This window comes from Fukomys damarensis, unplaced genomic scaffold (genome assembly GCF_012274545.1).
Source record: "Fukomys damarensis isolate Sample0158 unplaced genomic scaffold, DMR_v1.0_HiC HiC_scaffold_23, whole genome shotgun sequence".
Lineage (NCBI taxonomy): Eukaryota > Metazoa > Chordata > Mammalia > Rodentia > Bathyergidae > Fukomys > Fukomys damarensis.
The window spans coordinates 3,500,816-3,525,418 of NW_022900935.1; the positions used below are offsets into that span (position 1 = coordinate 3,500,816).

General features: G+C 42.1%; 1 protein-coding gene across 1 annotated transcript in view; it reads right to left on the reverse strand.

The window, feature by feature from the left end:
* The window catches only part of Ubr4 (ubiquitin protein ligase E3 component n-recognin 4), a 119,920-nt gene that overhangs the window by 71,688 nt on the left and 23,629 nt on the right, over positions 1–24,603 (reverse strand). Inside the window, exons 19-47 of the mRNA XM_033767472.1 lie at positions 23,777–23,912; positions 22,768–22,847; positions 21,835–21,963; positions 20,980–21,162; positions 20,717–20,839; positions 20,398–20,627; positions 18,380–18,501; positions 17,304–17,401; positions 16,009–16,166; positions 14,950–15,159; positions 13,960–14,061; positions 13,551–13,651; positions 13,105–13,303; positions 12,658–12,846; positions 12,062–12,125; positions 10,318–10,509; positions 9,600–9,670; positions 9,365–9,512; positions 8,730–8,957; positions 7,970–8,140; positions 6,514–6,696; positions 5,394–5,552; positions 4,896–5,048; positions 3,912–4,139; positions 3,364–3,521; positions 2,215–2,386; positions 1,771–1,972; positions 784–947; positions 244–460 (exon numbers count right to left, since the gene is read on the reverse strand). Of these exons, the coding sequence (XP_033623363.1) occupies positions 244–460; positions 784–947; positions 1,771–1,972; positions 2,215–2,386; positions 3,364–3,521; positions 3,912–4,139; positions 4,896–5,048; positions 5,394–5,552; positions 6,514–6,696; positions 7,970–8,140; positions 8,730–8,957; positions 9,365–9,512; positions 9,600–9,670; positions 10,318–10,509; positions 12,062–12,125; positions 12,658–12,846; positions 13,105–13,303; positions 13,551–13,651; positions 13,960–14,061; positions 14,950–15,159; positions 16,009–16,166; positions 17,304–17,401; positions 18,380–18,501; positions 20,398–20,627; positions 20,717–20,839; positions 20,980–21,162; positions 21,835–21,963; positions 22,768–22,847; positions 23,777–23,912 (4,570 nt within the window). The remainder of the gene's footprint in view (positions 1–243; positions 461–783; positions 948–1,770; positions 1,973–2,214; positions 2,387–3,363; positions 3,522–3,911; positions 4,140–4,895; positions 5,049–5,393; positions 5,553–6,513; positions 6,697–7,969; positions 8,141–8,729; positions 8,958–9,364; positions 9,513–9,599; positions 9,671–10,317; positions 10,510–12,061; positions 12,126–12,657; positions 12,847–13,104; positions 13,304–13,550; positions 13,652–13,959; positions 14,062–14,949; positions 15,160–16,008; positions 16,167–17,303; positions 17,402–18,379; positions 18,502–20,397; positions 20,628–20,716; positions 20,840–20,979; positions 21,163–21,834; positions 21,964–22,767; positions 22,848–23,776; positions 23,913–24,603) is intronic.

Sequence of the window (24,603 nt, forward strand, 5' to 3'; positions counted from 1 at the left end):
GGAAGTGAACCCTTACTCAAGTCAGCCTCGTCTTCACCGCTCCCATTCTCAAGTACACTCCTTTCCAGGTACCTTGCCTCTTTTACACCTCAAATAACATGCACAGCTTCCTGCTGGCAGAGACCACAAAGGTATCGGTAAAGCAGAGGGGATCTCAGAACCCTGAGGGCCACAGGCTGGTAGCTTCTAATTCAGCCCTCACAACAAGAAAGACCGAGTCAGCTCCAGATGCTGGGGACTCACTGAAGAGGCTCAGCTTTTTATCAGCTTGCAAGGCCTCCTCTCTGGTGAAGGGGAAGTCAAACCAGCGTGAGCGACTCAGGTTAAGCTGCATAGTTCTGCCGAATATCTCGATGTACGATGGGGCTCGTTCAACTGCCTGAGTCCCGATCTGGATCCGCATGCCTGTCATCACCATAGTGCTGTTGTTGTTATTAATCTCAATGGTGAAGCCACCAGGCTGTAGGGACAAAAGACAAAGAGCAAAAAACTGAAGAGAAGTTCTTAAGACTTCTTCCTCCTCAGCCTTTTTTCTTTCTCCCCAGCTTTATCAACCTCCTGCCACCCTCTAAGGCACTACCCTGCTGGTAATGAGGAAAATCTAGCCTTCTGGGATGCAAGTCCTTCAGTAAGTGAGTGAGAATAATCAACTCTTCCTGACCAGTTAACTAAAGGGAAGGGCATGTGCCTTGTACGTGCACCGTAAAAGGGGACATGTTCTCCAACCATAATGATTACAAGCCCTTCTGCCCAGGTATTGAACCAGCCTAGCACAGTCCTCACCTTGGTATTGGCCACATACATGCCAGTTGAGTTCAGCCTGTGCTTTATCTGTTGTGCATTGTAGACTTGTAGGAGGTCATTACCACCAAACTCCACATCTGTCAGTTGCTGATTGTGTTCAAAGAAGTCAATGGGGAAAGTCACTTGGCTAGATGTGCGGGTTGCTGTGGAGAATAGCAACAGATTGTCAGAGCCTCAGTGTGCGCAGTCTCTGGCATCTCTGTTCAGTCCACAGTGAAAGACTCCTCCCAGACTAAGCCACACTCCACACACTCCCCTCTCTGAACCAACTATGGATTATAGTGCTTGCATCAGCACGGCACCCACATGTGGTTAGCTCTCCAGTGGGCATTACCTCCAACCATATATCCTAGTAATACAAAAAAGCTGGTGTTGCTGTTGAGTGGATACTGAACCAGAATGGGCTCTGGTTTATTAACAACAACAGGAGGAGCTACTTCTTTACGGTTGGATGATTTATACCATTATCTCAAATGGACTCTAGAGACAATTTAGGCAATGTGATGAGCTTTGCAATGGTCTTTACTTGGCTGGCTTCACTCACTCCAAACTGAAGCTTTCTCTTCCCTGCATAATCCTCTATCTGCCAGGAGCAGTCCCCTCGTGGAGACACCTGTGCTGGGGTCTGCACTACTTAGTGGAGAATTAGCCAAGTGAAGGGATCTACTCTAATTCATTCAACCGTGAAGGCAAACCAACTACCCCATGTCCAGAAAGAAAATTCCTCAAACAAGGCTAAAGATGTTGTTCTTTACAGGGCATCTAAGAACTAACTATCATGGATAGGCAATAGGCACCTGTCATTTGGTACCTTTGCTTTCAGAAAACCGGACAATACCTACCTCCAACTGCACCAAATACATATATGCAAAGGAGTCACCATTTCTTTAGGTATTTACAGCAACTTCTACCTCTGTCTAAAATTCTGCCATGCTCATTCCCCCAAAGATGAAGACAGGGCCTTACTAATAGTGGCAGTTTTGCGCTTCCGCACAGGTTTCATGATGCTGATGACACTGCTGGGCTGCAGGGATGGCTGGAGCCAGTATGAAGTGTTCTCCACGTTAGCCATGTAAATGCGCAGGCTGCCATCCTCACACAGCAAGATCATGGTTGTACGCTGCTGCTCATTGCAGGCTGTGTGCCTAATGGCCACCATGTCTTGGATCTAAGAGAGAAAAGAACAAAGGAGGGGAGAGGAAGGGATTAGTTCCCACCCTTATAACTCAGAACTCAGAGAAAGAGAGGCAGAGAAGCACCTGGCTTCACTCAGGACGGGGTGCAGAAGGGTGGCAAAGAAAAGATGCTAGGAGACAAGCACTGATAAAATCTTTTAAAAGCCTCTACTGAGAAATAAATGTAAAAATACATTCAGTTCATGGCAAAGTGATGGGAGAATCTGGCACTGACCTTGGCCTTAGCAGGAAGAGTCTTAATCTCCTGGATAAGAAAGGTGTCTGGTTTCACCATCACTACCAGGGGCACACCTGTTGTTTGCTGGACGCAACACACCAGACCAGGGTGGTTCATCACCTCAGACCACTGACAAAGGGCAGGAGAAGTCTTACTGCCGCCATTGGAACTGGGGACAAAAAAAAACTGGTCACAGGGGTGAAGGGAGGGTGGGGACAAGCGGAAAAAATGAGAACCAAGACCTGGCATGTAAAGGTGCAAGATCCCAGTAATGAATGTAACTGTAGTGTATACCCAGAGTGTACTAATAAATTCAATTTAAATTTTAAAAAAAACTGGTCACAGCATGTCAATCACTATTTATTAAGTTCTTCTCCTGACCTCATGTCCATCCTATTGATGCAACTGTAACAACAGCCTTGGCTAAGGACTCCGACTATCCATGGGTCAGTTTTATCCAAGTCATGGGGACACTCTCAGAAACTCCACTGTGTCCTCAAGAGGACTTCTCATCTCAAATCTACAAGGCGAGGCCTCTGAAGGACCAACAGGTGGCCCTGTGTGCCTATCAGCTGCATGGAGCCTTGCCTTGCCTAAAGCTGATGAGGTAGTGTCCTATGTAAGGATCTCCAGCTACAGCAAGTTACATGTGAATCACTGTCCATTTTATTTCATCCCAAACCAAGTACTTCCCCAAAAAGAAGCCTCACAAAGTGCCATAATGGTAGGTAAGAACAAACAGAAGAGACCCTAAGCCTATTTTCCCTAATACCATATTCTATTTCCTGATAAACTGCTGCCACAGGGAAACTGGAAGATGATTGCCTAGGAGACAGTCGCTTCTCAAAACTCAGTGATTACTAAAATCACATGTGCTGCCTTAACCACAGGTTTTCTTTCTGTGTAACAGTAGCTCCCCTCCCCCAGATCTCTCCTCTAGCTGGGAGTCCTCACGGTGGTGGACAAACTATGCTCATGGCCCAACCTGCCAATCCTGGAGGCTGCTTGATTTTAAAGATACCTAGCAAGGAACAAGGAATGCTGGGGAAAAGTAAGCTTCACAAGATTCAAGACAAGGACCAGGGCTTGGGCGGGGCCCTATGGATGAGGGCCTGAGGGAGGTGAACATTCAAGGCTCATCCCCACCTCTTGATGTTGATGGGGAAGAGCTGCAACACCTCCAGAGTCGTCCTGCTGATGGTAGCTGCAAACGACTTGCCCTGACAGTAGCTGAAGAACAGCACTTGCAGCACGTGAGAGTAGTACACAGACACGCCGCCCCCGGCCACCTGGCTATTACTGTCCTGTGGGGTAAAGACACACATGTGAACTGACTTCTCTGTTATCCAGGCTACCACCTTCAAGGGCACGCTGATTATAGTTTTAAGTCATGAGCAGGTACTCACACACTAAGCATGGCACCCTGGAGTAAATGTCACTCCAAGAATAAAGCAATTTCAAAGTTACATCAGTTTAGTCACAAAGAGTAGGAATTTTTGCTACTTGGTAAAAAGAAGCACAATGAAAGAAAGAGAGAGCAAGGACCCAAGTTTGATTCCCGGTACCAAAAAAAAAAAAAGAAAGAGAGAGGGAGAGGGAAAGAAAGAGAGAGAGTGAAAAGAGGGAAGGGAGAAGAATAAAGAAGACGCTAAACTACCTCTAAAACAGAAAGAAATGGTAACACGTGCTCTAACCTTTAGGTCCTCATGATTGATTTCCAGTACATTAGTGACATAGAAGGGTCCCTGCTGGGCACTGCTGGCCTCCTCCATGAGTTGAGTATAGATGTACCCAGCTGAAGACATTATAACAATGATGTTCTTTCCCTCCTCATTGAAAAGGAAGGTAACATCCCTTATCTTGGAACTTGGTAGGAGAAAGTAGAAGGTTGGACTCAAGGCATCAACAGACAGATCATAAACCTGCAGGACAGAAAAGACAAAGGGCAACTTATTTCAGTCCCATCCTCAAAAGATCCTGATATACTATAATTGCTATATTCAACGTAGCTGTATTCAAGCAAGATGTATTCAACAAGCACCTCCAAAGGGGAACCCTTAGCCAAGGATAATGTTCAAGTCACATCAATAATGAGGACAGACTTAAGGCCAAGAGAAGAACTTCTTCTAGGCGTCAGGGATGTAGCTCAGTGGTTCTGGTGCCTGCCTCAGAAGCACAAGGGCCCAAATTCAATCCCAGGTACCAAAAACCAAAAGAAAAAAAAAAAAAATGAGGGGGGCAAATATAAATTTAAAAAAAAAGAGAGAGAAGAACTACTGAACAGTGAGTGGTTGGTGGGCAAACTGTGTTCACTTTTGCTGTCTCCAGTTCCAATTAAGACTCCTCCAGTCCTTTGTCCATGGTCTGAGACAGTGAACCACTTTGGTATGGTACGTGGCATAAAAAGATAAAAATCTTTTATTCTCCCTCAAGAAATAAGTAGGGGACAGAGGAACATAAAGTCTGTGATGAATACAGTAACTGCTGTGCACATGGTACTGCAAGGGCAGAAAATGAATTCCATATCACCTATAGAAAGAGAACGCCCACTTACTAGGCGACATAATGAAAAGCAACAAAACATGTTGACAGTTGTTTTTAATTTCTGGAAGAAGTTAGCACCTAATGGAGATCAAACATTCTGGATCGTAAGTATCAGCACAAAGCCCTAACTTTACCTTGACAAAGTCTGCAGTGACAATTGCTAACTCAGTCTGAGAACCCGGTAACCACACAGCTTTGATGATGAAGTTCCCCGTGGCCAACTGGGGATGCAGCACCAAGTGATCCGAAACAGAGCCTGAGCTACTGAACGTAAGCACATGGCAGTCCTGGACACAGAATAGAGAACAAAACTGTTAAGCGATGATTTGGAAAGCAAGCTAATTCATTTCAGCAATTTGTGTTTTCTTTTTTCCCTAATAGTCCCTGACTTCAGATAATATTTAGACTGTCTACTAACATGTTCAGGTTTCCAGAATACACACAGGCTATGTTACAGGAGAAGGTAAGATTCCCAGGAGAAATCTGCAAGACCTAAAGGAAGTCATACACAACAAGATTCTTCTGCATACCAGTAGCTTTTAAATTTTCATCTCAACAGTAAGAAAAAGCATTGAGAATGAGGTCACCAATGGTCACAGCTAATGGTGACCAAGCTGGACCAGCATTTTTACCTTCAGCCCACAGACTGCCAGGTAGTCCTCCTTGCAGGGATTTCCAGTGAGACTCAACACAGTAAAGGGAACTGGGGCAGAAGCCAAGCGAGTCAGAGTCAACTTCCGCTTGCTGGAATCTGCTTGCTTCAAGAGGGCAGAGAGCTGAAGAACAGTGATCTGCAAAGAAATCATGATCAGTTTATCCTTTTTTTTATTTTTTGGTACCGGGGATAGAACTTGGGTCCTTGTGCTTGCAAGGCAGGTGGCGGAAGTGCTGAGCTAAATCCCCGGCCCGGCCAGTTTATTCTTAATCCAAGTCCCCAGCAGAGAACGGAGAGCAAGAAACAAAACCTCCATCTGTAGAGATGTTACACCAAGGGCTTTTGGGGTTGAAAAGTCTCTTAGGAATCTTCTAGACAAATAAAAGTTTCTGCTTCTCCTGGCAGAAAGACATGGCAGGTCTGTCCCAAAAATGGGCACCGAAACCAACTTTTCTTTGTAGAATCATTTCACAAAATAATACCTAGGTACCACTGTCATATTTTTATATGAAGCTGTTTTGGAAATTATCTGTGGTTGTTTTAAGGACTAACATACATTCACTTGAGGTTAAAATAACAATAGTAGTGTCGAGAAAGGCCCAGGAAAATCTGACTTATGATACTAGTACTCTTCCTAGTGCTACTAGTTTCCTAACAAAAACTGCCCTGTGTTCTTAGAGGGACCAGAGAGCAGAGAAGGACTAAATAAGGAACATTGACTCCTTCTATGAGGGCATTTGTCTCTCAGCTTGCTTCTTCCAGAGGACCAAGCTGGGCAAGACTAGGAACCGCGCTGTCCTAAGTACCTGCTAGTCACTGCCTTTCTAGAGGCACAAAGCAAACCTATGAGTGGCAACTCACTAATCACAAATGGTTTTTTGTTCTAGTCATATCAGCTCCAAGTTTAACCAAATAACTCAGGCCTCAAAAGTGAAAAAGCTCAATGAGATCTGTCCTTAAAGAACTCGTGGAACCCAGTGGACTTTTTCCCATAGACGGCTAACCTGAACATCACTCTAGAAAAGTCATTCCGTGTGTTAGTTGCTATTTAAAACAAACGTGACCTAAAATGAGTGGGAAGAAATGACGGGAATCACCTTGCCCTTCTCATGGCTGACAGCCAAATGCTGGCGGCGCCCATGAGGAGAAGAGAGCACACACATAGCCACCCGCCTGAGCACATGGGCGCTGATCAGCTGCCGTATGGTCTGGCCCTGGTCTCCGCTGTAATTCATACGGACATTCTCAAAGGCTCCTTCCTGAGAGCCTAATGTGGGAACCTGACAAAGACAAAGACAGAGAATGCAGGAAGTAATAAAACGAGTAAAATAGAGTGGATTCACATAAGACTCACATGACAAATATTCTGCATAATTCAAAAGCAATGGCTTTCAACCTTCAATCCACACACAATTTGTTAGATCTGTCATTTACAATCAGTCCAGTTAAGAATAGCACGATGAATTTTTCATAAAGGTAAACTTAGGTATTTCAAAGGAATTGAAATATAGATCCCCAGTACCCCCGCAAAAAACTGAAAAACAAAGTACTGGCATTTTGTAAAATGCTAAAATGCACTTTCTCTTTTATAATTAATAGTGATAGATGGAATTCATTTCATTGATCTAACCCGGCAAAAAAAGTCAGAAACTTTATATGTGTTATCAGTCCTATTGCAACATTTTTACTTTTTTCATATCTGAAAGTCTAAAAATTACTGCTCTAACACTGCTTTCAGTCAAATATCAAAATACGCATGTACGTGTGTATTTATAAGTGAATATTGTTCCCTTAGTAATGGCAACCCTGTGAGAGCTATTCAACATGCCCCTTCTCAGTGTTTGTTCACTTCTCTTTGGGATCTGCCTCCATTTTACTTTCCACTGCTGCTAAAAAAGCCAAGAAGGTCGCACAATAAATCCTACATTTAGTGCTGAGCAACTGGTTTTAAAGCGAATAGTGACTTATACCTTATATTCATGTCATATGAAGAACTAAAATATAATTTTCCAAAAGGGTATTAGGAAAACAATATTAGCCAGGCGTGATGGTGCACGCCTGTAATCCCAGCACTTGGGAGGCTGAGACAGGAGGATTGCTGCAAGTTCAAGACCAGCCTGGGCTACAGAGTAAGCTCCACAGCAGTCTGAACTAAATAGTGACACCCTGTCTGAACCACCCCCCAAAAAAGAACATAATTTGCCAAGTTAGATGAATCTTAGAGAAAAAGATTCAGTAAGGAGGTCCACTGTTTTACATAAGAAAGAAATTCAAATTACCCCAAAATAGAATTCCCCATATCTGAGGGTTCATATGTTCAAATGAATTAATAAAGACGTACTTCCTGAGTCGTGACCCTGGAGTCCCGCCTACTGAAGATACATTTCATACACTGATCATTACATTGCTCATGGTATGGTGGGGACATCATGACATTACAGATACTGAGTTCTGAACATCCTGAGATTGGCTGCTAAGTGTATTCTTCGAAGGATCTTCAACCAACTTGCTGGTTCCTATCACTGACACACGTCAGGGCCCCGGCGGACTCACCATCAGTTGGTCTGTCATCTCAACTACTTTGTCCACTGTATGCAGCTCACTCAGGGCTTGCTGTGCTCGGCTGCTGCTCCCCACAGCGGAAGCTTGCTGAAAATTGGTCTGAATGGCATCCATGAGGAAATTGAGCATATCTAACACAAGAGGAGCGAAGGAGAAATTGGCCTGAAAAAAAACCAAAACGCGTAAGTGAAAAAGAAAAAAAGCCAAAACTAATGGGTCATACCCATAACAATCCTGCAGTGACTGTGTACATTCAGAACTGTTTCCTTACTTCCAGGTGGCCATTCTAGCTGTCATCTCACTATAATCCTGTTATGATTCCAGTCAAAATGCTACTGTGCTATTAACTCTTATCTTTCTAAATGAAGGATCCCACAGAGATACTAAGGATCCAAGGCATGAAACACAGATAATAAGCTATTTTATGTAGGTTGGAAAAACTGAGAAAACAATCACTCAAATAGTTTTCTGCATCCTGGGCTTTAGACGATGGACCAGGCCAAGAAAGCACGCTCTACAGTACCATACAACTAAAGAGTTACCCTCCCACCAAGCCACATAAGTACCCCTAATGCTCCTCAGCCATAAACCCTTCCTGAGAAACTGACAAGACATATCGTGTTTGCACTGGAAAGGGGGGTGAACTTAGAATAAGAAGAAAGGGAATTACGAGGGGAGCCTCACATGTTTCTGACTTACACTAACCCGCCAGGCTCCATCCACTGTTCTAAGGACAGGTCGGTGAACCCACCTGGTTCTGCAGCTCCTCCCGGCAGCCCTCTACTGTGCGGCACAGGCTGCTCTTCTTGGGCTTCTCCTCATCAGAGACCTTTCCGTCACTGACGGTCACCTTAGCTTTATCCGCTGGGGAGGTGCTGGAGTGACGCACCAGACTCTCTGAAACCCGGGGCTCACTCTGAAATGCTGACTCCTTCATGGTAGAACTCATGCCACTGCTAGGAGTTCGCTTTACCAGTGCCTAGGGACAGAAAACATCAGAGTTCCTAAATTCTTATCACAAACACACGAAATACTGCCTACAACACCGAAGCAAAAGAAGAAATAGGCTAAGCATCATGTTCACATTACTCGAAAGCCTAAATATACAGTATTCACCTAGTATCTACCTGCTGCCCACTCTTAACAGTCAGGCCTGGATGACAAAACCTGAAATTGCGAGGGGTCTGTAAGATCACTACAAGATAACTAATTACCCTGTTAGTTCTAATACTCTAAGCACTTGGGCTTCAGTGGTGTAGATAATCAATAACAGAACAGGAACACATTCCCAGACTCAGGTACCCATGGAGGTCATGTAGGAATAAGTACTCCTGTGTCACTAACAAGTCATCCTTCATTCATCAGTGAAAGCTCCAAATCTCTCACCAGACAGCTGCCGTCCTCCTTGGCTCCACAGTCACAGAAGAAGGACCCATACTTGGCATAGGAAATCTCATGATCCTTGTGGCACACCTTAGCGCATACGGTGCACACACCCACCCCGTCCACCATTTTGCAAGTGTGACAGTGGTACCTGTGAAGAAGAAGCGCCAGAAAATAAGCTCAGAAGTGTCAACAATGGAGACCCGGCAAATCGACACCTAAAAGGAAGAACTCTTACCAGTGCTGATTCATGAATTCTTTCTGTGTGATGGTAAAAGTGCAGAGTTTATTACAAAGGGAATCTTCATCCTTCAAAGATAAAAGTGTTTTCAATCAGAAATATATCCCTCCATATAAATGACCACAAAAACACATCTGCTTCAACACCCTGTGAAGGCTCATCAGTGACCAATAACCACCTGCCCCAACTGGAAAGGGCCAGCTGGCTAAAAATACAGAGCAAATTCAGTTGCAACCTTGGGGTTTTGCAGTTAAGAAAAGACCTAAAACTTCTCTAAAAGGAGCTCCCACAACTCCATGAAGCACTCATCCCTGAAGTTCTATTTTGGGTGCAAAGTCTGAAGAAGTAGGACAAGTGACTCTGGAAAAAAGGTATGACCATAGCGAAATGTCAGGCTGGGGATTTAGCTCAGTGGTTCTGCCGTCTGCCTCGCAAGCACAAGGTCCAGAGTTTGATCCCCGGTACCAAAAAACAAACAAACAAACATAGTGAAATGTCTATTCGCCAAGAGATTAGATCCATGGCCTGCTCTGCAGGCATGAAAATGCAGAAAAGCCAAGTTTAGCATTAGGTATGTGAGTTGGGAGAAAGCAAGAGCAGAGGAGTTTTGAAGTCCTTAAGGAGCTAGAAAAGAACACCAAAGCCTCATTAGTGTCCTAGTATACTAGTTAGTTACTACCTGAAGAGGCTGGCTTCAAGGGTACTTAGCACTTACTGAATCCTCAGCCTGGGAATCTTCCTCTTCCACTGCCAACTCCTCCACCCAGTCTGAGTCCACCTCAATGGCTCGCTCTTCCCCGTCCACAGAGAGGTGACTTGGGCCTTGACCATTACTCTGGCTCAGAGCATTTGTGACATCGGCCAAGTAAGACATAATATGGCATGTACACTCCAAAACAATCACGTGCTACAAAAGACAAGCCCACGAAAACTTCAGCTCTCCACATAAACTATATTTTAAGCTCTGTTCAATAAACTTCAAGATCAGGGGAATAGTATCACGAGAGAGAAGAAAACCAATATTCAAATATCTATCTGCCTGGGTCTTACCGCTGTCTGGCACAAAGCAAGTTAGTAAATTGTACAAAATTAATGTACACGCCTTCATTTTTTTTTTTTTTTGGTACTGGGGATTGAACTTGGGACCTTGCCCTTGCAAGGCAGGTGGCAGAACCCCTGGGCTAAATCCTCGGCCCTAGTCCTTCATTCTTAAGAAAAACACTTTACAAAGTCTTACAATATAAAACAATTAAATTTGGAAAGATGAAAAAGAAATTAGGAGGATGGAGTAAAGCTTCACACTAAAACCATTTGAAGAAAGGCCAGGTTATAAGTCTGAAGAGGCTCAAATTAGCATCTTTCACTTCCAATAACATTATTTTAACCATTAGCAAAAGTCATTTTAATTATCTGGTTTTTAATACAAAAGGAAAGGCATAGCATCAGCTGCTCAGGTTTCTCTTAAAAAACCCAGGGCTGGGGATTTAGCTCAGTGGTTCTGCTGCCTGCCTCACAAGCACAAGGACTTGAGTTCGATTCCCAGTACCAAAAACAAAAACAAAAAACTCAAATAATGGGCTGGGGATTTAGCTCAGTGGTTCCACCTCCTGCCTCACAAGCACAAGAACCTAAGTTCAATCCCTGATACCAAAAGAAAAAACAAAACAAAACAAACAAACAAAAAAAAAGTCTGGCATTAAAGATTCATTTCTAAATTCCTATCTCTGCACCCTAATATTTCTATGTCAAAGAATAATTAGCACCAGGGAGAAATACATGGCACTGTGACACATCTCGGAGGACAATTTTCTGTTCCTAACCAACATGTCAGTTTCACAGGTTAGGCAGGTAAGAAAAATGCCTGAATGCAAGATTCCTATCAGTCCCAAACCCCCTTTCTCCACACAGGGACCTAAATCTGAAGCACTTTATGCCATTTTAGCACCTGCAGTGGTGCTGAGGATGCAGTCTATAACCTATGCAGCCCCAGGCTCCAAGTGCAGAGCCACAGTATGAGTTCTTCACAACATAACAGGATCTTAGAGTAACAGGAAGTTTTTTTGTTTTTTTGTTTTTTTGTTTTTTTTTGAGACAGGGTCTCACTATGTAGTTGAGACTGATCCAGAACTCATTCTGTAGCCCAGGCTGGTCTTGAACTCGCAGCAATCCTCCTGCCTCAGCCTCCCAAGTGCTGGGATTACAGGCATGCGCCACTACACCCGGCTAGAAAGTTACATTTTAAGGGTTCTGCTGGATGTTTATTTACCAGAACATTTCCTTCTTGTCACTCTTTGGCATCCAGAAGTCTGAGGGCCCACAGTTAACAATTACACACCCGATCTTTGAGATTATCACCCTTATACTCCACAGGCTAGCCACAGAAAGAAAACACTTTCACTCAACCACAAAAATCATCTTCTCTTCACTCCCTGACTGTTGTCATTCCTCGCTTCTCTTACCTTTCCATGCATCACATTCGCATTTAGCTTCTCAACCACATTCTTCTGCGACAGGTATTTCTTGCTATCCCAAAGAAAAAAAGGAAGGGGGAAGAGAACACGTCATTATCTAAGGCACCAAAGAAAGGAAGCATGTTCGTGAGCCTTGAACTAATCTGTGGACACCAAGAAGCCCAAGTACTCTTGGAAAATTAAATTTAAGTAATACATAGTTACACAGCTTGGGGTACTCTGGCCTTAGATTTATCACTGATGCACAATATACTTTCCCGAGATTTCCCTTGGAAAATTATGAACAGTAAATTCTAATAAGAAAACAATGATAAAATGAAGCCTAATGTGAACAGAGTATTAGTTACCACCTTAACCTTCAAAAAAAGGTAGAGATTCAAGTTTCTTTTATATTTATTCTGGACCCCAAAGAAACTAACTTATAATTACCCCCTTTTTTTGCACCAGAGATCAAACTCGGGACCTTGCACTTGTGAGGCAGGAGTGAAGAGCCACTGAGCCAAATCCCCGGCTAATTACCCTTCTCGTTTTGCAAACACAATGTGGTAACCTACAGACAGGTTCCTCTGATTTTGTCATCTTACCATCTGCCTAGCCAGTCCACAGCAGCATTATGGAGCTGAAGGTGACCAGCCCCTTGACCTGCACTGGCCAGGGTGGCCATGACAACCATGAGTTCAGGGAAGCCAGTCCCATCACCGTTGGCCAGCATCTCTGTTGCCATGGGGGTGAGAGTACCAAGAAGCACAGCACACACACCTTCCCCAACTTGGCTGGTAGAAAAGAGAGAGAAAATCGGTACGTCACCAACAAGAATCAAACTCTGTGTATTTTGAATTTGTAAGAGTAACTGAAGTTTTTACTCGAGAGAAGTCAATACGCTGTACTAGATTTCTGGAGTCTACCTACCAGAGGGAGACAGAAAAATGCTGAAATGCTAAGACTAATGCCTGAAAACAAGATAACTTCAAATGCTCTCCACATGTTTCTGGGTCTGTAAGGAACACATGACGCAGATGCAGTCATTTTACCTGTTTTCCCGAACAATGTACGTGGTCAGTAATTGCAACAGCTGCCGGTTCTCCTGAATTATATCCAGCTGATCGGAGTCTTTTGGGGGTGATGTAGTCATGCGAGTGAGCCAGGCCTGCAGGCGCACAGGCTCCACACAAGCCAGCTGTGCCAGTGAGCCACAGAGATGCAGAAGACTTGGGTTAGGGCTCTTCTCGGCTAGAAACAGAGCAGGAACTACAGTCAGTGAAAAAGGACCTGGAAAAGGCAAGGAAGGGGCAATCTGAGAGGCAGAAAAAGGAGAAAGGCTTTAAGCAAGTTTCAGCTTCCTTCCAAACTTTCTCTGAGGGATTCTCTCCACTTGTTAGCATTTTCATGCTGCAGTTAAAACTCAGGCAGAAGATAGGCACAGTATTAGCTGGACATCAAAGTTCCCATAAGAAGATTACTAAAAGCTGTCACTCACTCAGCTGGAAGAGTTTGGTGAAGAATTTCAAGACTCGGTTACAGAATTTAGCAGAGAGGTTCTCATTGGCTGTTGCCATCATGATCTGCACAAGCTCTCCACTGGAAGGCAGGAGCGGGGCGGGATGGAAGAATCACATTAAGCACACATAAAAGAAATCTGTTTCCATTTCTTCACAATCTCATCTCCTCTAGGGAACAGGGTTCCTTGTGAGTCAACTACACAAGGTGTTTGTGACGTCCAGACCCTCACAATGTTCTTAAAGAGTCAGAAATTAATTCAAGAGAGACACCGAAGGAAGTATTATATTACACATTCCCTGAAAAGAACACCCAGGTGAACATATACAGCTCCTTGCTTTCAGGAAGCTTTCACAAAACACACTGAGAACACCAAATGTTTGGTTCACCTGTCGGAGAAAAACTCCTCCATGGCTTTACGAGCCTGGCTGCTTTCCAGTTGCTTTTCCAAATATTGGAGACATTCCTCCAAGATGGATTCGTCCAGTCCACTGAGGAGCAAAAGGAAAACGTAAATACAAGTCACAAAAGCATTTTCAACACTCTGAAAAATGCAGAGTTTACGACTAGACCTTGAGGGTAACATCCACTTTTGCTATCTGAAGCTTAGCATACAGCCTGGCACACAGTTAAGTGTTCAGTGTTTAATGAATACAGTAGCACCCCAATTTTACTACTCTTCTTTCCTAGGAAATTAAACAGGAAAGGCAACAGAATCTTTTGAGTTTTAATCCAGAATCAGCAAGTTACTTTTTTTTTTTGAGGAGGATCATTTGAATGAATACTTTCTGCTAAATTATCTCAAGTTTCTTATGATTACTGCCCCCCTCAAAAAAAAGAAGACGAAAAGCAGCCCTTGATGAAAACCTGGACTCCTGAACAAGACAGGAAAGCACGACAGTTGGATCCTTATCTGTACAGTTCACAGTAGACTATAAGAATAACCTATTTTTCATGGTTCACTTACTTCGAGATGACCTAATCTATCAAGGTCAAATAATGTGGCAGGAGAACCTAATTCCACAGACTGTCCACTTCACGAGTACAGTCACAAAATCATCAGAAACTAATTTTGTGGAGCTCCACTGTATACCTCCTCACAGCCAATGCAGTTGACTTATTTAAAGTCTCCAAATCTGAACGTTTAAGGCTTCCATTTTCTCAAGGTTTTACTACTAAGAATTGATCAGAAAAGAAGATTCCAAATTCTCTTCAATATTTCCACATGAATGTAAAATGCACAAAAGCTCAGAATTTCCTGTTGACGTGCTATAACTACAAGCTACTAGCTAGCAACACAAAGGAAGCAGCAAAGGCACATCTCACTGACAGGAGGAGCGGGCCACTGGAACCTAACTCAGCTCCTCCACCTTGCTCACCTGTTGGGGTCTGCATGATTGGCCAGAATGTTGTAACAACCAGTGATCAGCTTCTCATAAACACGAGCCAAGAACTCATCAGACTCTGAGGGGCCCAAGATGCGTTCCAGAGAGTTGCTACTGATCTCAGCAACACTTTCAGTGCTTGACTCCAAAAGAAGGGGCAGCAGTGTCCGAATGACCTGTGGCGGGTTCATCTCATCAGACCACCTTCAGCAAAGCAAATGGAACCAAGTTAGGGAACACAGCCTTCCAAAACACTGCAAGGAAGAGAGAGACTAAGCCACCTCTTTACTTATTTCAGTCTATGTGTGCACAATCATACAATTTCATACTTTCACTATTATATCACAACCAAAAATATGAAAAACCTATTAAAACGTCAATTAATAAGATGTATAATATTAAAAAAGAAAAAAGAAAGCTAGCTAAAATCTAAGAATGTAACTCATCCTAGAGTTTTGTAGCACTCCGGGAATCTGGACCACTGTTAATACAATTCAATATATGACTATACTCATGGCCTATGTACAGGAAGACAAAGCGTCCCTCTAACGTCCCCGATGATTACAAAGACACATTATCGAGTAACCTGTTACTAGCACTTTAAAATTTAAACCCCAATCACCTCCAAATCACAACATGATTTAAAGATAGTTTGCCTTTTGTAAAGGGGAAGGGACAGTACCTGCTGCCCTTCAGATATGAGTTTTTAAAAATCATTCTGGTCAGGCATGGTAGTACACGCCTGTGATTCCAGCACTCAGGAGGCTGAGGCAGGAAGACTGCCACGAGTTCAAGGCCAGCTTGAGCTACATACTACGTAGTGAGTTCAAGATCAGCCTAAACTACAAAATGAGACCCTGTCTTAAAAAAAAAACAAAATAAGTAAAACTTATATTCCAGGTCAATCACTTATCCTCTACTTAAAGCAACAAGTTCTCTGAGACACATAAAAGGATTTAAGATATGTATTATGATACAGAACTCTCACTGGCCTCCTTTAACTACTGTAGCACACAGATTAGGTTTTCTGCGGGTTAGGTTGTGGGTACTCACACAATCAGATCGCCAGTCAATCTGACCAATGAGAGCAGGGCGTGCTTCAGAGACGCAGCCAAGGGCAGAGTCTGGCCACAGAGAGTCCCCAGGTGAGCAGCCTGCACAGCACTAATATAACTCTCAGATGGGATGGTGTCATTGGCAAAGGCATTTCGCTGAAAGGAAACAAATCAAAAGTAAGTGGAAAGACCATCTACCATGGGTAAAATTCTCTGGTGGGGAAAAAAAAAACCAAAACGATATATACTAAGAGTCCACCGAGGTTTACGAATAGCAGCTGCTACCGAACATACACTTGCTATTCATTCTGGGAAGGAAAGTGGGATGGGAGAAGGCAGCGACTCACAAATTTTACTTAGTAAAATTTAAAATGGAAGAAAGGGGTGTGGCTCAGCGGTAGAGCACTTGCCTAACATGCACAAGGTTCCGAGTTCTACCCCAGTACCATAAATTAACAAAAAAATAACAAACAATGCCAATTCCAAATGACTGGAATATATAACACCCTGTATTTAAGAAGAGAACTATTTTGTTTGTAATGATTGAGAAGGATGGATTTTGCAATATATCTGGACTCCATTACAAAGACCATAGTTATAACTGTACTCTACAGCTTTGGGTGGTATAAAAAAGTCACAATTGCAAAGCAGGGATAATAAAATTATAATACTTCCCTTTTCCAAAGTCTACAAAATAGAGGTAGTTTAGCAGAGCACACACAAAAATCAAGTAAGCTCAACATTATCTAAAAGCACAGAGAACCTAAAAGCTACCCGATAAAATCATGAGAAAAAAAAAAAGACATTTCTGATACAGAACACAGAACGAAAGAGAGTTAACATCTACTGAGACTTCATAGACCAGATAAAATACCGGGGAGTTTACATTTAATACACTTAATCATGATATTCCAGGTGAAGAAACCAAAGCTCTCTGGTAACATGGGCATCTAATTAAGTAAAAAGACCATATGAGAATCACTTAGGTAATTAAATGCACTGTTGAGTGAGCCACAGCAAATACTGGTGCAATACACAGAGAGTCTTGCAGCAGCTAGTTTAAATCCAAAGATTAGAGTAACACAATGCATGAGATGGAGTGAAGGTGGGGGCAGGGCAAGGAAGGAAAGGAAAAAGTAACTAGAAAATATTATGTTCATGTACCAACTCCCCACAAGAAGTGTAAGTACTATATACTGCAAACATGTACTAATAAAATTTTTAAAGTTGGAATTTTTAAAAAAGAATAACTTAGAGTAGCTAATGAACAGCAGACTTAGAACACAGACTTACCCAGGATCCAATGTTAGGAAATTCATTAGTATTAATATTATTCCAGGACTCACAAACAGCCTGCACTGATGATGGCAAATTCTGAACCAGTGTCGGACCTGGGGGGAAAGGAAAAGGATTCAACAAGAAAGAAGCAGAGAAGGAATGACATATACCATTTTAAAAGCCAAGACCAAGTGCAGAAACACTACAGCCCAGCACTGCCAAAATAATTACTACGACAACTTTAGACAGATATTTCAATTACACTGGTATGGTAATAGCTCACAATCTCAATTATAAGGTTTTCATTTTCCATCATATTCAATTTCTAATCTTGGAAGTAAAGAAGACAAATGAAAACAAAGTGAGGGAGAATCATTTTAGCTAGTCAGGCTAAAATCACCATTAAACGTCTGCTCTCTTTTCTATGATTAGGTAACGTTTTGATCTGTTTTCTCCTAAAACTACACCTTGGGGGCAGGCATCATTAATGCACATTAACAGCAATCAATGAAGCAGTACTGAGACTCTGAATATTAAGAATATTTAGGGCCAGGGATTTAGCTCAGCAGCAAAGCACCTGCCTAGCAAGCGTGAAATGCTGAGTTTGATCTCCAGTACAAAAAAAAAATTTTTTTTAAAGCATGACATTAAGGAAAACACAAAGGTCTATAAATTTCTAAGGGTAATTTCTGCACATCCCCAATCCACCCTAAATTTTTACCAGATCATTCCTAACCTAGGAAAGAAATTTTTCCAAGCATGAATGTAGGCTGCAAAAGACTGGTTTCCTAACCACTATAAATAAAAAGAACACAAATCTATGACAAAGGCCAAGTAGCTTTATACCCTGGAACCACTGATCTTGGTTTAGGTCTCGGCTTCATCATTTGCAAAAAGTAGAATTTGAGAAAATAACCTTTCTAAGCCTTAGTTTCTTAATAAATAAAGATGAAATAATAACAAGTCATAAAGTTACTGTGAAGATTGAAGTGGATAAATCTATACTAGTTCCTGACACATGGAAAGGCTCCAATGAATTTTAAACACAGTACTACTTATGAAATTATTCCAAAGGATTTTCATTCACTTACCCAGAGTGTTTGCTTTACACCTACTAGAGCCAATAGCCAAAACAGCAGCAAAGCCATGCAATTTCTCCTTGGAAGGTTTATCAGTGGTTCCTTCTTCGTTGAAGTTCTGCAGCAAATAGGCCCTAAAGAAAATATGGTGGGGAAAAGGAGGCAGGAGAAGTTATAGAAATCTAATCCCATCACAGTTAAGAGAAACTTACTCTAGAAGCTGAAATGCCTGTATCTCAGTTTCCTAACCTCTTAAATACAGGTGACAGTGCCAGACCCTTCCTAAGAATTCCAATGGGTACAGTAATTGTTTCCCAAAGAATATCCCATCCCCTGAAATGTTCCCCAAACAATTCCCTAACAAACAAATTTAGGAAACAATAAATACTATATCGATCCTCTGTCCCTGACCTTGGCACTCTGGCACTATATATAGCAATGCCTCTGAGAAATACTGTATTTCAAAAAATGAACTAAAAGCCTGTTCAACTTTATCAAACACTTCATAAAAATTACTTGCCTAAAAATGCCTATGAACAGCTCAGTTTAGAAAGCATTGGTCTAATAGGCCAGATTAAAGCCTAGAAACTCCCAGAGAGCAAATTTGGTCTACTTTGGCTACTGCTATATCCTTCGCAACAACAATAATAATGGCATAGCAGGCATTTATATTTACTAGTTATACTTGTTCAAAGAAATAATCTCAGCTGGGCGTGGTGGTGCACGCCTGTAATCCCAGCACTTGGGAGGCTGAGGCAGGAGGGTTGCTATGAGTTTGAGACCAGCCTGGGCTACATGGTGAGTTCTATGTTAGTCTCAACTACATAGTGAGACCCTGTTTCAAACGACTCCACCAAAAAAAGATATTGTCTTACCCTCAGTCCTCTTTCTACTGCAAGGCATTCAATTAAAAGACAAGGTTGGTCAAGTTTTACAATGACCAAGGGCCCTGTCAGCAGAAAAACTCCACAGAACAGGAGCTGAATAGTGAGATCCTACAGGGACCAGGTAAAGTAACTGAGCTTAAGAGGGCCAGGTGGGACCTGCTGCAAAGGAAGGACATTCCTCCACTATCTGTCATAGGGCAGTGGTGCCAAACCCATGGAGCAATTATTTTTAAGACAAAAGATGTTAATGTACAAGTTTTTTTTCCCTAAACTAAAACCTCAGTACTCAGGTTTAATTGCAATGTTGGCGCTTTGTGATAAATAAGTAGGTTTTACATTGCAGTTTGGGCACTCATGTTTAAAATGTTCAAGCTGGGGATTTAGCTCGGTGGCACCGTGCCTGCCTCGCAAGAGCAAGGTCCTGACTTCGATCCCCAGTACCGAAAAACAAAAGAAACAAACAAACCAATTAATTAATTAATTTTAAAAAGGTTCGCCATCACTGTCTTAGGGGAATTCAGGCCATTTTGCCAGTGCTTCCCATTTAAGAAAAACCAGAAATCTTAATTTGTGAATCATCTCCCCATTTTTATATATTCAAAATGAATTTTAAAGTTTTAAAGCATCATATGCAGACCAAAGTCTACATTGCAATTTGCAATGTTTGTTATTAGGAAGCACAAAATTTCAAAATAATCTCTAACTTGTGAAGAAATTATTTCCCTATCATACCATGAAATTTTGGGGGGTGGGGTGCCAGGGATCCAACGCAGGTCACTGCGCTTGCAAGGCAGGCAGCAGAACCACTGAGCTAAATCCCCGGCCCTATACTATGAAGTTTAAAGAATATTTTCAAAGGACTTCATTTTACTTAATACTAAGTATGATGGATTAGAAAAATTAATTTTCTTTGTATCCTACAAGTTAAATTCTAGGAAACATTTTAAAGAATTACAGAAATTAAACTTTCTTCGGACTCCTCATGAGCTATGTCAAAATTCCCCCATCAGGCACCCCCCACATGTTATATAGGGAAGGGGCCGGCCCTAAGCTGATAAAAGGAAAAGATGTGAACTTCAGAGCCCTGCAGATCTGCCCGAGGTAAGTAGTGCTTGCACATCACAGGTGAGTAGGTCATCATACCTAGTGAATGACGCGTAGGTGTCAATGAGTTGGAGCGTGGCTGGAAGGAGGTTTTTGGTGATCTCAGGTGACTTATGAGGATCAGTCTCGGCAGCCATCTTAGAAAAATGCTCATCCAAAGAGACTTGAACCTTCGAGATAGCAGCATCAAGGGTATAGATGGATTGTAGACTAGGAATTTCATGGAGTTCCAAGATGGTGGTACAGTCGATGCTACAGAATGATGAAATCTTTAAAAATGCCCAGGATGTTAATTAGTTGTTGCAAAAGATCGTGGCAGAAGTCAAGTTCTATCATTATGGTTCCAACGTTAGCGTACCTGTCGAGCAAAGTATTCCTCTACGATTTCAACATCGTACTTCACTGAGCTACACTTGGTGGATGCCAGTTCAATTAGAAAGCCAGCATGTTCAGCCTTCATTCCCTGTTTGATAAGGTGATCCTATTTGACAACAAGAAAAAGGTTTTAGGGTATCAGTATGGAGCGCTCAAAACTTCCATTAACTTTAAAATCCCCATAAGCACAGAACAGGTCAGTTATGAACACCCCTGCACAGCAGGCCCTGGGTCCCACTGAGGTACCTTTATCCAGGTGACATAGGAGCTGATGCGTAGGCGGGACGACCATCGCAGAGTGTGTAAGATATCACACTCACTCATCTCAGGCGAGTTCATGGCCAGCTGGTTCATGTAACTCTTAGATGGTGGCAAAATTCCTAGAATCCTCCACAAAATTAAGAAGTAATACTGAAGGGCACAGGCCTCCTGGAGGAACGAAACAGAGCAGCCACAGAGTGAGCACAAGGTACTGCCTTAAAAGTTCCCTGACGACAAGAACTACTCCAAATACAATTTTTGAAGTAGAATCATGTGGAGTCTCTATATTTTCAAGTGAGATTTATCCCTCATGTCTGCTCCTCAGATCTTTCTAAAGAATATGCATAGCATAAAACGACAAATCATATAAATTGTTCCATTACGTACATTTCACTGGCTGAAAAGGATGCTCTAAGACAACTATGGCCCATTAACCAAAAGACAATAGGATATTCTGTTTGGCAGGTTCATAATTAGCCAGCCCTGTATGGCCTGGCACTGCTGATATGACTTCTAAAAATACAAAGACACATTCACAGATCCAAAAAGAAAAGCTCAAGTCTGAGGCTTCCAACATCAGACATCAACCAGCAGTCAAAGGAGATGCGACACTTACGTAGACACTAACCCTCAAATTCACATTTCTCTGTGCTAAAGAATGGAAAAAAATGATAAAACGATGTCTGTGGTGAAAATAACCACACACGAACAACACGGAAATACTGAACTATCAGTTTTACAAACAAATACTCAACAAACTTATTAGACGACAGAAAGAAACTCCTGCTAGAAACGGCCAGTTATCAAATAGCCCACTCTCCCAGGCTTCTAGGGTCTTACCAGGGCTGTCACATTCTTGTTCTCCTTCCTCCTCACTATATCGAGCTGGGACCCCGCTGCAAGCAGGGCTGTCAGTGCAGCATAAAGTTCGTCATATCTGACAGGCTTCGAGAACAGAACTTCACATGCCTAACAGCAAGAAAGAAAGACAATCGTTTCTAAAGGTACAAGATCCCAATGAGGAACATAACTGTACTATATACTGAAAAAGTACCCATAAACTCAGTAAGATAAAAAAAAAAAAAAAAAAAAAAAAAAAAAAAAAAAAAAAAAAAAAAAAAAAAGGACAATTGTTTCTTATTTTTTGAAATATTTGTTCTGACTTCCACTTCACTATTACTTCACCTCAGGATTCACAAAATACCCCTGAAAGGAGCCAGGGATTTAGCTCAGTGCTTCCAGCACCTGCCTCACAAGAACAAGGTCCTGAGTTCAATCCCTGGTACAAAAAAAAAAACAACAAACTTATTGTTTTTTATTCTTCCCTGCAGCAGATTCCACCTTCTAGCACCTCACTCAGTGTGCAAACTACTGTGAGTGCACAAGTGTAGGCTTCACCACAAGAGAGTAAACAACTCTTTTTGTCCATTAAAATATCTGCACGTGACCAATTATACAGTCTTCAGAAATAACACATCAGAGGTGACAAACCCCACAACAAAAGTGCAGCCCAGAGAGCCAGGGATTTAGCTCAGCGGTTCGGTGGCCTGCCTTGCTAGTGCAAGGACCCGAGTTCAATCCCCGGTACCCCCCAAAAAAAGTGCAGCCCAGGAAATAAATCTCAAGGTACCATTTTCTCTATAACAAAAGCTCAAAGCCTAACACACCCCAAATACCAGTGTCACAGAAAGCAATTCCTTTTCCCCCATAATGCTGATTTGGTAGAGAACATCTGGGCCCATATGTAAAATGGGGTTTTAAAATTCTTTGTACCATGGAATCAAGTCGGTTCAAATCATCCTCTGAGGCTTCCGGGGACAGGACACAGTAGAATCTGGGTTGTGGGACAGTATCTGGAAAGCAATGTGCTCATTAAATGAACAGTTTCTTTGTCAACTTAAATCTAACAAGCATAAATGTAAAAGGTTTAGCACAGTTTGTCAGCCTTGGCACTACTGACATTTGGGGCCAGAAAATCCTCTGCCATGAGAGGCTGCTTCGTACGCTGTAGCTTTAACACATCTCGGGCCTCTATCCACTGATGCCAGTAGGCAGCCACTTCCCTCATCCTCCAACAAGTTGGGACAACCAAAACATGTCCCCAGCCATTAGCAAATGTTCCCTAGGTGGGGCAAAAACATTACACTTGAAGCGACGATTCTAGGAGTCAACTACGGTGCTCTATGATTAAGGAACCAATTACATCATTACATTGAACGCATTTTAAAGCCCATGTTATTTTGCCAATATCAAGAGATGATGGTAAACTCAAGACTTCATAAAAGTTAACATCTAATAATCCTCTGAATGAGCGCACACATAATATTTATTACATGAACTCAAGCGATACCTCATGAAAACAAAAGACAATTGATTGCTACATGAGAAATAACACAGAAAGTAGCGTGTTCCCATGAGTTTCGGCACAGTATTATCACCAAGACCTTAATGAAAATTTAGCTTGTGTGTTAAAATCACATCGCTGAGGAAAAATTAAATCACTGAAAGTGAGAAGAACCCATATTCTGTGCCCTACAGCCAGACAAAAGGACACCAAAATTCTGTCTTGATTTAAAATAAATACATACATACATATATGATGCGGAGTATGTGGGACTGTGTTTCTAAAACTGTTTTGAATCCACAAGTGATCTGCCTTTCACTCACAAATTATAAAATAAAGCAAATAGCCAAAGATCCTCTAGTAATCACCAAGTTTCATATTCAACCCTGCCAATGAGAATCCGTAAGTTGGTTTTGTAGTGATAATCTTCTTTCTCACCTGATGAGAAATGCTTAGACCAGTTTTCTTCTACTTCTTTGAACCCATGATAGAGAGGGGTGGTCACCCGGCGGCTGCTGCTATCTTGGGATCCACTTGCCCACCCAAAAGGAGGACTCAGCAGGTTATGCTGCACCTTTTAGAACAAAAAAACTCAAATTAAGGATACAGTCACTGTTCTGCTTTTAACTCCTGGCATGACAGAGCTTGGTGTATCAATGCCTGGAAATTTAACAAACCAAAATAAAATTTTAAAAAATTTTCTGTGATTTATTTTAGAAAGCACTGGGGGGGGGTGCAGGGGATTAAACTCAGGACACTTTATGCTTGGGATAGAAAGCAATTTTTTGTTTTGTTTGTTGTTTGAGACAGGGTCTCAATATGTAGTTGAGACTGACCTGGAACTCACTATGTAGTCCAGGCTGGTCTCGAACTCATAGCGATCCTCCTGCCTCAGCCTCCCGAGGGCTGGGATTACAGGCGTGAGCCACCACGCCCGGCCTAGAAAGCAATTTTTAATGGAACATAAAGGAAACACTGCTGAGTGAAACATTTTAAGAAATGCTGAACATAATAACTTTTATCTGCTCTTTCATCTTCATTCTGGATTCTTACAAGAGACTGTCAATTCATAAAATTTACTGCTTGACCATCATTCAGCTACTAATAAATATTGAAAGCTGACATTCAGTACACTGTATTAAATAATAAACTCAAAAGAACATCTGTGAAGAGAGACTGCAATCCAATTTTAACATGTCAAGTAATCTACATTTATCACTTCTGGATGTACCGTGCAGGTACACATAAGCAACTGCCAGTTATAT